The sequence below is a fragment of the Rattus rattus genome, chromosome 3 (genome assembly GCF_011064425.1).
Source record: "Rattus rattus isolate New Zealand chromosome 3, Rrattus_CSIRO_v1, whole genome shotgun sequence".
Classification (NCBI taxonomy): domain Eukaryota; kingdom Metazoa; phylum Chordata; class Mammalia; order Rodentia; family Muridae; genus Rattus; species Rattus rattus.
This window is the reverse complement of record NC_046156.1, coordinates 83,133,814-83,147,770: the sequence shown is the minus strand read 5'-3', so window position 1 is coordinate 83,147,770 and position 13,957 is coordinate 83,133,814. Positions and strand designations below refer to the sequence as shown.

Sequence of the window (13,957 nt, the reverse complement as noted above, 5' to 3'; positions counted from 1 at the left end):
GGCTATCAAAATTGTTTACACCTTTAAAATGTATCTGGGCAAACATATAGAAGAAATAGCATGTAGCCTGTGTTTTCTACTTGACTTAAGTTGCATACAGATAAGTAGTAAGTCCCTTCATTGTGAATATTTAGTTGAAATGGATTGCCATTTGACTGAGAGTGCCCCTTGTGATTTAAATAACAAATGAAATAGAATAAGAGGTAACAAAAAGAGAAAAGAAAGGAAGAGAAAACGTTTTCATTCAGAAATCTTGATTACAGTTTCAACTATTACAAGTGAAGTCACCAAGAGGAAAAGCTTCACATTTCTTCCAGCTTTACTTGGACGGTGGCTAGAAGAAAGCAAGAAAAACAAGTGCATAAAACTGGCATTCCACATGGAGGAAAGTGAGTAATTTTCATGTAACTCTCTACATAAACCATATACGTGTATGTACAATGTATAAACACATATAATACTTCTATGTCTGTACACACAAATGTATGTGTTATTGCTCTGATTTCTTTTAAAAGCCTGCAATCCGTTAGGCAGAACATGTAGGCAATTCATTGACTCAGGATTTGTTCTGTTCACCTGAAATTTCATAAGTGAAGGATTTGAGCGGAGTATAAGTTACAAATGTCCATGTTCACTCGATTTGGAGAGCTCTGACAGCATCATTTCCCTGAACAGTGTCCTTGATTGTCATAGCCTTGTGTGACACATATGTGGGGGATTTTTGGGTATTCCCTTCATTAATGCCATTTATAAGGAACACCAATTCATTGGTGTGAGCAATGAATTTAAAAAGGGCAAGTGTGTGCTAATCCTGGATTTATACTGAGTGAGTCCAACACTTTGTTAAGATGGTTGGAGGGGCATCCTGCTGCAGTGTTAGGGCTTTCAGAACCCTAACCACAAACAGGTTCTCTTAAGATGATGAGGCTTTCAAACTAAAATTTCCGAGTTAAGAAAAAAAGAAAGGTTCCAAATCAGTCATTAAAGTTTCTTTGTTATCTTCTCTCTGAACTTTTATTAAAAATATTGCAGTTACCATCCTATTTTAAATAATTTTGCAATTTGATGAAGTAATATATCTCTATTCAAAATATAAAAGCATCTACATAAATAATACCATATAATGATATCTAACATTTGAATAATATTCTGAATTAAACTGATCACCTGCAATAGTTTTACCCTAATCATGTCAGCATTAAAGGGACAACACAGTGCATTTGCAATGTCCAAATACTATTATTGTAATTAATAATAAAAAGAGTAATGAAGAAAAGCAAATACATGTGAAATCTTGGTCGAACTCAGCAGCAAAGCATTGCTATGAAGGGATTTAGTTACCTATTCTGTAAAAAAATAAGTCATTTTCTTCAATAAGAAACGTGAAGCAGATGCTAATTCATACTTTTGGGGTAAGATTAATGACATTTAAAGGAAATAATATGTTATTATAAACTAAAGTTTCTTAACTCAATTTTAGTGCAAAATTAAATTAAGTAACTGAGTCAGGGGATATAAAAATCCATGAAAGCAAAATATTGTCCTCTTAAATACAAAATTTCTTTCTCATATAAATTTGTTCTCACTATATAAATGAATTTATTAGTCATTCAAGGGTGAATTTTAAGATTAGACAGTCTTACCTCAATATTTGATAAATAAAATATAAATATTACAATTATTAATTTATATTTTAATTCGATAAGTTTTATGAAGACTTATGTTCCAATGTCGAAAGCACCAGGGTCCTTAGGGTTGACATTTAACCTGATACGTTTAATAGACTGTGTTGCGTGGCCCCACAGTTCTCTAGGAAGGCATTGTTAGCATTTGAAAGATCTAGGTATTTGCTCTTATTTCATGTGTTCGCCAGAATGATTGATTAAGAAGAATTGGAAGGTAAATAGTCACTGTAGTTTACAGTGACTCCATAAGTCTGGTTGTAAACCCTCTAAGAGCAGTAATGTCATTTTAAAAAATTAGTAATAGGGAAAGATGATTAGAAAGAACACGGAAGATGAGCTATCTAGTGAACGTGATCTATAGAAAGCTTACAAAAAGGCATCTGTTTTGTAACGTGTTCAACTCTACTACATAAGGAGAGCTCCATTTCGACATTTTACATAAAGAGACAGTAATTAGTTATATGGGCTTTTTAAATCGACTCCAAAATAGAATGAATAATTGAGGACAGAAATTACATATGTCTTATATTAAATGCAAATAATCCCTGAAGAGTGCATTTTATATTGATGTACTTGTGTGTTTTATCTCTGTATGTCCACACTAATAGTTCCATGTAGTTAATGGTTTTATTAACAAGTTCTAGACATTCACTTTTCCCCCATCTTTTAAATCCAATACCCTGAATGCATATACCACACAGACCTAGAAACTGATGGCATTCTCCTTTTCTATGAGAAAATGATGGAATGTAAGGCCTCAGCGACTCATGGGGAATTACATTCAATGTGTAATGATCATTTCCAAGGGCAGCTTTAAGGAATCCAAACCTCACTCCACACTTCAGTGATGACTGTGTCTGGAGATCGTTGGAGCTCTGCTGCCATCTACTGGCTGAATACGGTAAGTACCTCTATCTCTCATTTGCGTCCTAAATTTCAATTTTCTTTGGTGTTCTGCTCACATGAAATGGATCATAACTTAAAGTATCCTCAAGAAACTTTGAAACATCTTTTATCGTCATACAGAAAAATAAAACTTAATCATAATCAAGCTTCTTAACTCAAGCATTTCCGGGTCCATTTTCCGTGAGTGGTTGTGGGAAAAAAAAAAGTCCAAACATAAAAATCACAACTTTAGCAGGTAACAGATATTCTAAAACTTCATTGACTTGAAGTCCTAGGCTTTTCTGGAGCTGTGTTTGAGCATGAAGATTGCTGTTGTACCTAAGCTGCTCTTGGATGTAATTTTAGTGCTTGTTTTTATTTAAAGGAGAGCTACATCGTTTCTCTGTTCCTTCGTGTCATTTGTCTGAAACCCACAGACGCTCGATTATCTCATCCAGATTAGTCCTATATTTCCTCATCCAGTCACTTTGTTTTCTCCAGTCACACCCCACCTATTTCACAGTGCCTCACTGGGAAACTGAATTTAAAATGTATAACCCATGAAAAACAGATCAGAATATCCAAGCCCCAATTTAATCCTAATATGGAATATGGATAAGGTATTATAATAATAATATTTATCAATATCACAGTGCATTGAACTTGTTAATCATTTAGCTTTCTGTATACCAAATAAAATAACATTTTTAAACGGGAATACGAAAAGCATGGCATAGCTGAAGGTTAAATTGAAGCTTTGTATCCTCTATATATAATGTATTATGTTTTTCAAAAACATTTTATTAGGAAAGCTATACCAGACGCATAATCACTATACAATGATTAAACATTACCTTTACAATTTATAATCACTGAAATTACAGAATAAATATATGCACATTTCCTTTGAATCTTTGTGTGTGAGAGAGAAAACATTAAAAGTGCTTCCTACAAAGCTGTTAGTGATATATACCCAGTTGCTCTTTTATTTTTTAATATCATATATTTATATATATTTATATATATATAAGAAAGTGCAGATGTTCTCAAAAATCTTGACATCAGGATGAAATGTCAGGAGGAGGGTGCTCAACCCTAGGTGTGTCTCCAGCTGTTAAACCAACAAGCCTTGGCTTCAGTCGGATCCAGCCTCGAATGTGACTTTTCCCAGGGTGGTAGGAGAGATGCTGTGAGCTGTACACTACGAGTGAAGGGCGCGTGGAGCTATGTAGAGGAAGAAATAGATTAAACCAGAACTAAGCATATTAAGTTGCAGGGGAGGAGGTGTGTGTGTGTGTGTGTGTGTGTGTGTGTGTGTGTGTGTGTGTGTGTGTGTGTGTGCACCCAGTGCAGGCTGGGGGACCCACGTGTATGTAGGGCTTTGTTGTGTGCACATGAATATGTGTGTGAGAGAGCAGTGTGAGAACATTCGAGCAAGACCCGCCCCTCCCTCCCCATCCTGCAGTTTTCAAGCATGCAGCAAACTGCATTGTTTATACATGTACAGAACCTGTGCCATGTTGGGAAAAGGAGAGAAAGCCATAAATGTCAACCTCCCCCCTCCCTTTCCAACTGCAACTAAAGGGAAGAAAATTTAAAGGAAATAAAAAGACACATTGAATTTTACTCATTTAGGATCAATACAACGATCCCCAATATACCTCACACATGGCACAGTCAAAGTCTCGAGTTTCAGTATAAAAAAATAATGATAACATTTGCTGGCAAAAGTCTGCGAAGGCACTTCATTGATTAATGATCTGAGTATGGCCCTTCCTCAAAATCGCATCTGAGAGGGGGGGGGGAGCACACTTTTGTATTCTCTAGTTATCATGCGTTTCAGTTCTGTCCTGGGCAGGGGAAATTGTAAGGATGTAGTTATTGGGACAAGTATAATGGGAGCCGGGGATATATTTCTTTTTATTTTCCTTTTCTTTTGGAAATCAAAACAAAGCCACTAATTTATTTTCTTCTTTCTGTTAGAACCTGTATGCTGTTTTCTCCAGAACTTCGAGGTAATCCGGCTTAGTTTGAAGTTTGGCCCTTAAGTCGAGGTAATCACTTTTGGGGGTTTGGTGGTCTGTGAAGCCCTTTCCAGCTGAGAAGAGAAGGGTTTCTTTCAGCCTGGCATCCTGCTGTAAGTCTGGATATTGCATGCCAGGGGGGTGGACATGTAGTTCCTTTAATTTGGGCACTGTGCCATAGAGACAGTCCACAAATCCCACTGTGCATGGAGCAGGCTGCGGCCTCTCACGTTCTAGTAGCAGACTGCCACCACCACAACCTCCCCCAGGGGGAAACAGCACCACCCCACCATTCTTCTCATGGTGGCGGAACCCAGCCAAGTCTCCCCCAGTCCCTCCACCTACCCCTGAAACCCCACCAACAGCCGAGTGGTGAGGGTGAGGGTGGTGATGGTTCACCGTCACTATGGTGTTGAGTTGAGAGTTGGAAACAGCCAGGGCCCACTCCTTCTCTTTTTCCAGCAAGGTCCGGTAGTTACTGTGGTTTTCCTTCGGTGTTTCTGCAAACTGCTCACTTCCTAAGAGCACCTCACCCATTCCTGGTGGCTGTGTCCCAGGACCTCCACGGTCTGTAGCTCCTGTGTCCTGTGCTGCTGAGGCAGCCACTTCTTCCTCTTCTCGAGGCTTATAGATGGGGTTGTTACACATTTGAGTAACTGGGTGGGGTATATACTCATACACGTGACCCACGGGAGGGGCTTTCTCTGGCGAGGACAGAGTCGGTCGCCCTCCACCTCCACTCCCACCACCACTGCCTCCAGTGTCCTCAAACAGACGGTGGCATTGCATCTGGATTCCTGTAAGGTCCACACCTTCCTGCCTCTTGCTTCTAAAGGGCAGCTTCTTCCTACGCCGACGGAGCACATAGGCAAAGAGGCCTGCAGCTACAAAGACAGCTGAGAAGAACAGAACCAACAGGCTGAGAATCAACACAGAAAGTGGCACAGGGCCCCCGGGAGGAGAGAACTCATAAGGTGATGCACTTGTCGGTCCCCCGTTAGGGTGGTAATCTCCAGACTGGGGTGGGGATGGTCCAGGTTGGGCAATATGCAGCATCTCCGGGCATAAAACTTCCAGCTCAATAGTGCGCACATCACGGTGGGTGAGGTTCTCAGGGGTCCTACAGAGTACATCACCTACTACGCTGACTGAGCTGATGGTTTCGATCCACTGCTTAAAGGGGACTAGGTCACAAGTGCAGTCCCAAGGATTCTCATTGAGATCTATCTGCACAATGGCATTCAGGTGTTCAAGGACGCCAGCCACTGGCAGGTAGAGAAAGTAGTTCTTCCTCAAGTTGAGCCGAGCCAGGGATGTGCCTGCAAAGGCATCAGTTGGCAGGGTCCTCAGCAAGTTATTGTTGAGAAATAGCAGCTTCAAGTTGGGCATGAGGCTGAAGGCTGCAGGTTGGATTTCCCGGATGACGTTGAATTCGAAGTACAAGTAATGCAAGCTCTGGAGACCGCGGAACATCCCTGGTGTCAGCTTTTCTATATCATTGCCATTGAGAAAGAGACTCTTCAGATTGGGCAGGTTGATGAAAGCTCCATCCTGGACGTAGGAGATGCGATTGTTCCCCAGGTGCAAGAGATCCAAAGAAGAAAAATTCCAAAAATCGGAGCGGTATATCTTCTGAATAAGATTGCTACTCAGGTACAGCTTCTTGGCATTCAAGGGCCTTGGAAGGAGTTCAGAGATGTTGTTAAATCCTCGTTCTTTGCAGTTGACAGTCAAGCCAAGGTCATTGATATGCAAATTACATGTACACCCAGTAGGACATATAATGGGAATGGGTGGTCTAGTCTGATAGGGGGCAATAGGAGGTTGATTTGGACCAGGATATAAAGCCTGGGATGTAGATGGTGGTCTGGGTGTTCGGGGCTGTTTGGTGGGTTTTGGCTGCTTATTAGAGGATTTATATTCAACAGATGAAGCAGTAAAATGGACAGAGGACAACATAGAGGAAGGTTTAGTGGGCCAGGCATTCTCCTTGCTTGATGATAAGTGGGGAATCCCCAGACTGGCCTCCACCTCAGAGTCAGACAAGAGTGGGCAGAGTTCAGTCTTCTTGATTTCACGGAGATCCTTCCCATGGAAGTGGAAAGGTGTCTCACAGGTGATGTCTCCCACCAGGGCTGTGTAAGGAATTCGCTCCAGCCAACTCTTGAGCTGCACAATCTCACAGGTACAGTTCCAAGGATTCTCTTCTAGCTGGAGCTCCATCAGGCTTCTGCCAATGTGATCCAGCATCCCGCGGTAGAACAGAACTTTTAACCTGTTTCCACGAAGGTCCAGATGGGTTAAGGAAACAGCTTTAAATAAATTGGTTGGAAGCACGGGGATGAGATTATCATTTAAGATTAGAACCCTCAATTTACTTAGGTTCCGAAATGCCCCACTCTCTATTCGTTTAATGACATTGTAGTCTGCCTGAAGATATTCCAGACTTTCTAAGCCAAGGAAGGTGTCATTTCTGAAGACATCTAGTTTGTTCTCATGGAGATATAGTCTCTTTAAAATCTTAAGGCCATTAAAAGCTCCAGTTTGAATGTCCTGCAAAGCATTGTTCCCAAGGTTAATGGACACAGCATTATTCAAGTGAAGAAAACTATTTGTGTACAATTTTCTCATCGAATTCCTCTGAAGATACAGTTTAAAGGGTCTTGACCAGAATTCAGTAATCTGACTAATGTTTGTAAATCCTTTGCTGTCACAATGTATGTGAAAGAGGCTTTCTTTAACTTCGCAGTAGCATGGATCAAAACAGGGTTCATCTATTTCCTCTGAGTCCTCAATCAGGGGAATCGGGGTAGTCCATCCTAGAGCAATTGTGCTTAGAAGAATTATCCACAGCATTCTCCCTCTGTGAAGCATCTCAGTTATGGTTGGCTTCATCGTTCCTGGTTGATAACAGAACTGCAACAGAAATAAAGATGCAGAATTTTTAGCTTTTGTACTACTTTAATTGATTCCTACATCTGAGGAATTTTTTTTTTTTTAAGAGTGGTATGAAAACCTCAGCAGGTACGGAACTGATATTCCAAACGAGGCAGCAAAATGCTTAATGGTTAAAGTGGGCCCTATATTTTCAATTTAAGAGTCTGACATATTGCAACATGCAATGACATTTTCCTCAACCAAAGCCTGCTCAGTAAGTGTTACATGACATGAACAAAAGCAGCGTGCACTGATTTCCTCTTACAAAAAACAACGGAATTGGAATCCTGACTCAGCCTTATGGTCACAGACAGATTCAGCTATAAAGACAGTAACTTAGTGATTTTACTTGCTTGCCTTTTTAAACTCAGGTTTGCCATTATCGATCATACTAGAAGTCATGGGGGAAAACGCTGTTCTACAAATTGTATACATTTATTATTTTAAAACATTGTATAACCAGAAGATAGTAAATAGTTCAAAGAAAAATGAACAAATTGCCTAATATCGGATGTTGAGATGTGAAAAGTTGTTATAAAATAAACTTAAGCTTTTCTTTTAAGAAACCCATGAAAAGCTACTTAATTACTATGTGAACCCACTTCCATGCCCAATCTCTAACCTTTCCTGTCCAAGCACAGAAAATATAAGTATCCTTTAGTTAAATAAATAATGTCTACACATTCTCATTTGGATGTTTAAAGCATTAGAGTGATGAGATCTTCTGAAAAACAGGCCCTTGCAATTGTCAGAGCTAAAGATAGTGACAGCTAAAGGTCGCTAAGCCTGGGAGTGTCTGAAGCAAAACACTTGCAAGAGCTTAGTTTGGAGTGAGAATCTTGCCTTGGGGATCAACTAAGGAACCATATATATGAAGATAGGGATCTAAAAAAGAAGTAGGTGGTTAAAGGGTGGAAACTCCAATTCTTGCTTATAAATGAGCAAGTATGTGATAACATTTTAGAAAAGATTTATGTTTCCAATGAGAAGAAATGAATTCAGTGCCCTACTCTGGAAACATACACTGCTTTCATTAAAGGTTCTCTTGCTTTGCTTAGCCTCATCAGGATATGAAGACACGTACATAAATGCATTATAATATTACAGGTTTTTTACATTATCCTTCGCAAGTCAGTAAAATATCCATTGAATTTGAATGGCTGATTTTAATGAATAAAAATAAATCAGGGTCTCCAACCTATGTTTTCTTCCCACATCAGATATATATATCAAGGGAATATTCCTTAACTTGAAACACACGGAGCACAAGGAGACAATTTATAAGGAAAGTGGGAAGAATTTATCTTTACATTCTACTGGCATATCATGAACACAGCTGCAAGGAGAAACTCTTGAGAAAGCAAAGTGGAATCTGCCTCCGGCATGGAATAGTCAATTTTTAGAAACAATTAAATGAAAAAGAGACAGAGAAAGCAGATGAGGATACATTACAGTGCCACTTAGTCTTCCCTTGGCTTCCTTCTAAAATATTAGACTCTACTTACGTTACATTCCTCCTCACCATTTCAAAAAAAAAATGTTTTTTTCCACACTTCTGGGCTTCAGGCAACCGGGCTAAACCGGATATCGTTGACTTACCTATTTTTGCAGGACGTTTGGATATTGGTTTTTATTTTTGTTTCTCAGCACTGACTATGGAAAAGAATGAAAAGACAAGCAGCAAGGAAAACAAAGCTTGAGTTTAAGGATCCTCTCTTGTCCAGTCTCTTCTTGCAGAAGCCGAAGCTAGGGGGGCTGAGGAGAGGGGGGGAAGGCCCTAAAAAATAAATTAAAAAGCTAGCTTGAGACGTGCAGAGAATGCAATGGGCTCTTCAATGGGCTTCTTTAGGATGCAGGATTGCCGCTTGGCACCCTCAATAAAGGAGGGAGGAGATGAGGCTGCAGCAGGCTTCCAGCTCCGCGGCTGCTGCTGGGCGCGCCGCCTCTGTAGCAGCTCTCCCCGGTTACCCTACACCCTTGGGCACCAGGGGGGAAGGCAGGCTCATACCACACTGCGGGATTTGGATTTCTTTCGCGCTGTGTATTTTGTTTGTTTTTTAATGTGTGTTGAAAACCCTTCAGCGTTTCCCGTCATGAAAATGAGCTCCAAGTAGGGGAACACGCTTAGCCTTTGGTCGGGAGCGAGCACTAAGAAGCCTTGACTATACAATTGTGTGTGTGTGTGTGTGTGTGTGTGTGTGTGTGTGTGTGTGCACGTGCGCGCGCATAGCGTGTGCTCGTGGGAGCATGAAGGGGAGCTAAAAGAAGTAAAGCACTCAAGAGTATAGGTATTCAAAAGAATAAAGCCAAGACCAAGAAAGAGAAGAGAACCTGAGGGAAACATTCTTTTGCCAGAAGGGCATGGGTAGAGATGGGGGCGAGTACCAGCTCCTTGGACCTTTGCTTCCTAGTTCCCCTCTTTCATGCAGAGGCTTTGGAAAGTGAAACCATATTTGGAATGAGCTTTTCTCTTCACAGACTTCCCTTCAAGGCCAGGATGAGCTAGTTATCCACATCCTGCAGGTGGAAGAGCTGAGTCTCTCTGGCTCTGCCTGGGTGTCCCAAATAAGAGCTCAAGCATCCTTAGCTACTTGGACGGACTTTTTAGCATTTTGCTTCAATCCCTTTGCACCAAAACCTTTCTTTCAATTTAGATTTACTTCTATCTCAACAACTCTGCGTTTTCTTTCAACTTTCCGCTCTTCCTTCCTTTCTTCCTTCTTTCCCAGGTTCCCCTCTACCTTCTCTCCCTTGCTGCCTCTCTCTATCTCCCTTCCTTCTTCCCTTTCTCACCTCCTCTTTTCCCTCTCTCTCCATTACTAGGGGGATGGAGAAGCTTGAAAAGCAATGGGGTAATTCATACTCTTTGGAGACCTCAAAGGAGGGAGGTTTCTGACATTGATTTTCTTTTCCTTTAGTTCCTCCTGCTGCTTTCTTCTCTTCTCCTCTTCCCCCCTCTTCCTCTCTCTTTCTCTTTCCTCTCTAGTATCCCCAAAAGATAATAATAGCGAGTGTCCAGATGAGAGGCGATTGAATGCAGGTTTGACAGGGTGGAAGCAACCAGCTCTCTCACAGAGTCCCTCTGAAAGGACCTTTCAAAAGCCTCAAATGTAAGGAAAAAACACAACTTGGTTGTGGAATTGGGGAGTGTCCAGGAAGCATCAAGGGGTTCTGCTAAGTGGGAACTGGGAAGTGTGTCCAGAATGCAGGACTCCTTTCCTCATCCAATCACCAGTTCATGGGGAGGGGGGTAGTCAGAGAATTTCAGTTTCCTGACTACTAAATAATTGAACTCTCTTGCCAGGGCCTCAAAGTTAGCAGGTGTTGAAGATGATTTCCTTAAGGTATTTTACAAAACTGTATTGAAAAAGGAGGAGGAGAAGGGGGAGGAAGAGGAGGAGGAGGAAGAAGAGGAAGAGGAGGAGGAAGAGAAAGAAGAGCATAGGTATGAATTTCTTACCACTTTAAAGTCTATTTCATCTAATTGAGCAAAGCATTGCTTAAAAGTCAGTCCGAGATCTAGATGATAGACTGCCTTAAAAATATCCAGGCATCTGTCTATTGCCCCACAGTAACTAAGATTGGAAACAGCGATCGAACTCAGTAAGCAGGCTAGAAGATTCTCTAACATTCTGTATGTACCCTTCACATCCCAGACCCACCCTTTTCTCAGACAGGTCTCCACCAGGAAACAAGCCTACACTCAAAAACCTCAGTGCACACCGAACACTGATCAAAAAAGAGCAGTTATACCTCCCTCCCCAGTACCCCCAGCCCATTTCCCTGATCTCCCAGTCTGCAAAGGCAGCAGCTGTTTCAGGGATCCTGTGGGAATCCAGGCTCTAATGGAATGGATGGGTAATCAGGAGGCTGTCCTAGGCTTCCCAGTCACAGTAAATGGCCTCTGCAAACATGTCCCACTGGTCTCTGGAACTACAGTCCTCAGTGCTGGACTTTGGCCATGTCCTAAAGGCCCTTTCACAAGCTTTCTTTCCTTTATTTTAGCATAGCATGTCTAAATGGTGGGAAGGACTCTGAAAGTTAGGGGATGCTGGGCCCTTGGGCTGGTTTCTTCTGCGTCCTGCTGGGAGCGCCGGCACCATTTATTTGTCCAGAGAAGGACAAGAAGCTCTTTCTACCCAGCGAGCCCCTTTCCCAACCCCCCCCTTTCAGTGCTTCCCTTCATTCCAGATCTAAGATTAAATATTCCAATATGGAAGCGAAACGATCTCCCTGGAACAAATAATTAAAATGCTGCATCATTCATTTTCTGAAGAGCTATGAGCTTTCTATAGAACCTTTTTATCCTGCTGCTGACAGTCCAAGAACACAAGGAGTCTCTTTAGAAAAAAAAAAATGTATATATATATATATATATATATATATATATATATATATATATATATATATATCCCATCCCCGTTTTCCTTCGGTCTCTTAAAATACAACCCAGCGCTCCACAGGGGGGAGGGGTTCTCCTCTTGGCCACCTGGCCTATATGTTAGAGTTAAGATTTCTTTCCCCTGTAGAGCAGGTTTGAGGTTATATTAGTTTCCAGAAGCCGTTCATTCACCAACGTCCTTACATCTATTGAATACAATTCTTATAAATGTATATAAATGAATTTTAAAAAACCCTAGCACCTGTGAGTGTATGGGAGATCCACCGGCCAAAGTCTATGCGTTCTACAGCACACATCCTACATAAGACACACACTGATCTCAATCAGGCAAAGTAGGAACCGGTGTCGATGAGTACCTATGGTGCAGAGCGCTCAGGATCTCCGAGGTTCGCTCCAAGGGGCTTCTCAGCGGGAGGGGCAAACTCTCCGCGAGGCTGCATTGTATCCGTCATTCTGTCGCCCAGGATCTTCCCCTCTTCCAGCCACCAACTTTCGGAAAGGCTACCAAATCACGCTTGTAATCCTTTTAGAGTGGTCCACCTTTTAGACTTTGAGGGAAATGGTCGCTGCATAGCGATGGGAGAGCCGGGCGCGCACCTAACGCGGTGAAGCTGGCTGGCGACGGTGGGCTCAGGACCATGGCTCTCTGTGCTTGCCCCAGATGGCAGGCAGGCTGTGCGAGTGTCCCAGGACCTGGATCGCCTGATCAAAGATCATGGTGCTCTCCCTTCAGTGGCAAGCTCCCCAGTTCCTGAGAGCTCGGGTCCCTTTCTGCATTTCTCTTGTTCTGTATCTCGCTGAAAGATTGTCTCTCTCACAGCGCAATCCCTGCCTGAGGCCTCGGTCGACTCGAGGAGATAGAGCTAGCCCTTGCCTTTCCCGAGTGTCTTTGCTCTTTGCCCTTTGGATGGGTGGGAGTGGGGGTGGGTGGCATGGAGATGAGAGAAGACAGGGTGGGGAGAGACGGAAAGGAGGCAGGAAGGGGGCGACTAGATCTCAGATCCCAGCATTGGTCAGGTGGTGGGGTGGGGGGTGGGGGTGAGGACATAGATACAACAGTATGGCTGTACACACCACATTGCACTTGGCGTTGGGAAATCTCAGGCAGAACACTAAGGCGATGTGATCCCGTTGGCGGGGTGTGAATCCCCTGACAGCCCACCATTCAAGCGCCTTCACTTCTTCAGCCAGAGGACAGGGAGAGGTGGGCAGAGGAGGGGGGCGAGCTTTCCAGGCCAAGGAGACGCTCCCGGCGGCGACAGTGGTGGCGACCGCATCTTTTTAAGACTGACCTGCTTTAAAAGTACCGCTTTGATGGCCTAGGAAATAACTAAAATCAGATTACACGTTACTTACCGAACGTCTGCCTCTAAACTGGGAGCGCCAGGTCAGGGACTAGAAGGCAATACAGAAACGCAGGGCTGGAAACCGAATGCAAAGCCATCAGCCGCCCCCAAATCGCGCACCGAGGGAGCGGCGCTCCGGAGCCCCCAGATCAGCCCATCACTGGAGCCTCCGCCAGCTTGTCCCCCCGCACCCCCGGCCCCTCCTCCGCGCCAACTGTGTAAATCAGCCGCCGCAGTCCTCTCGCCGCGCATCGCAGGCAAATCCCTGCTTAGGAAGCAAGTGATTCTCTCTCTCTCTCTCTCTCTCTCTCTCTCTCTCTCTCTCTCTCTCTCTCTATTTATTCTCTCTCTCCTTCTTCTCTCTCCCTCTCTCTACCCCCCTCTATTTATTGGTCACAATTTGCCAGCTCCACTAAGAGAGATCCTGTCAGGAAGTCAGCATTCTGTATCTGTGGATTGATTTTTAACTTTTGCAAATGAGAGATGGCTGTTTGGAAAATTACAGCTCAAACTGAAGGGGGTGGGGTGGGGGAGATGATCAGATTAAGAGCATCTGAACTGGATAGGATCGGGGGCAACATCGCTGAGTGTTTACCAGGAGCCCTTCCAAGTGGTTTGTAGAAACTGCCAACGGTCATGCAACATAGGTGACAAACTGAAAGTACACACATTGCCTCA

At 42.9% G+C, this 13,957-nt stretch overlaps 1 protein-coding gene across 3 annotated transcripts; it reads right to left on the bottom strand.

Moving 5' to 3' along the window:
- Positions 1-981: 981 nt before the first annotated feature.
- Positions 982-13,443, bottom strand: Slitrk3 (SLIT and NTRK like family member 3). 3 transcript variants are annotated; one of them, XM_032898249.1, is made up of 2 exons: positions 13,290-13,443; positions 982-7,510 (listed from the first exon to the last, which is right to left on the bottom strand). In XM_032898249.1, the coding sequence occupies exon 2, from the start codon at positions 7,487-7,489 to the stop codon at positions 4,550-4,552; it is 2,940 nt and encodes a 979-aa protein (XP_032754140.1). In that variant the 5' UTR covers positions 7,490-7,510; positions 13,290-13,443; the 3' UTR covers positions 982-4,549. The 3 variants fall into 3 exon arrangements, with proteins under 3 accessions (XP_032754140.1, XP_032754141.1, XP_032754142.1); XM_032898250.1 differs by lacking the exon at positions 13,290-13,443 and adding an exon at positions 12,290-13,266; XM_032898251.1 differs by lacking the exon at positions 13,290-13,443 and adding an exon at positions 9,131-9,717.
- Positions 13,444-13,957: the final 514 nt, after the last annotated feature.

Excerpts from the sequence above, each read along its gene's own strand:
- Slitrk3 (XM_032898249.1), bottom strand. The coding sequence starts at position 7,489 with ATGAAGCCAACCATAACTGAGATGCTTCACAGAGGGAGAATGCTGTGG.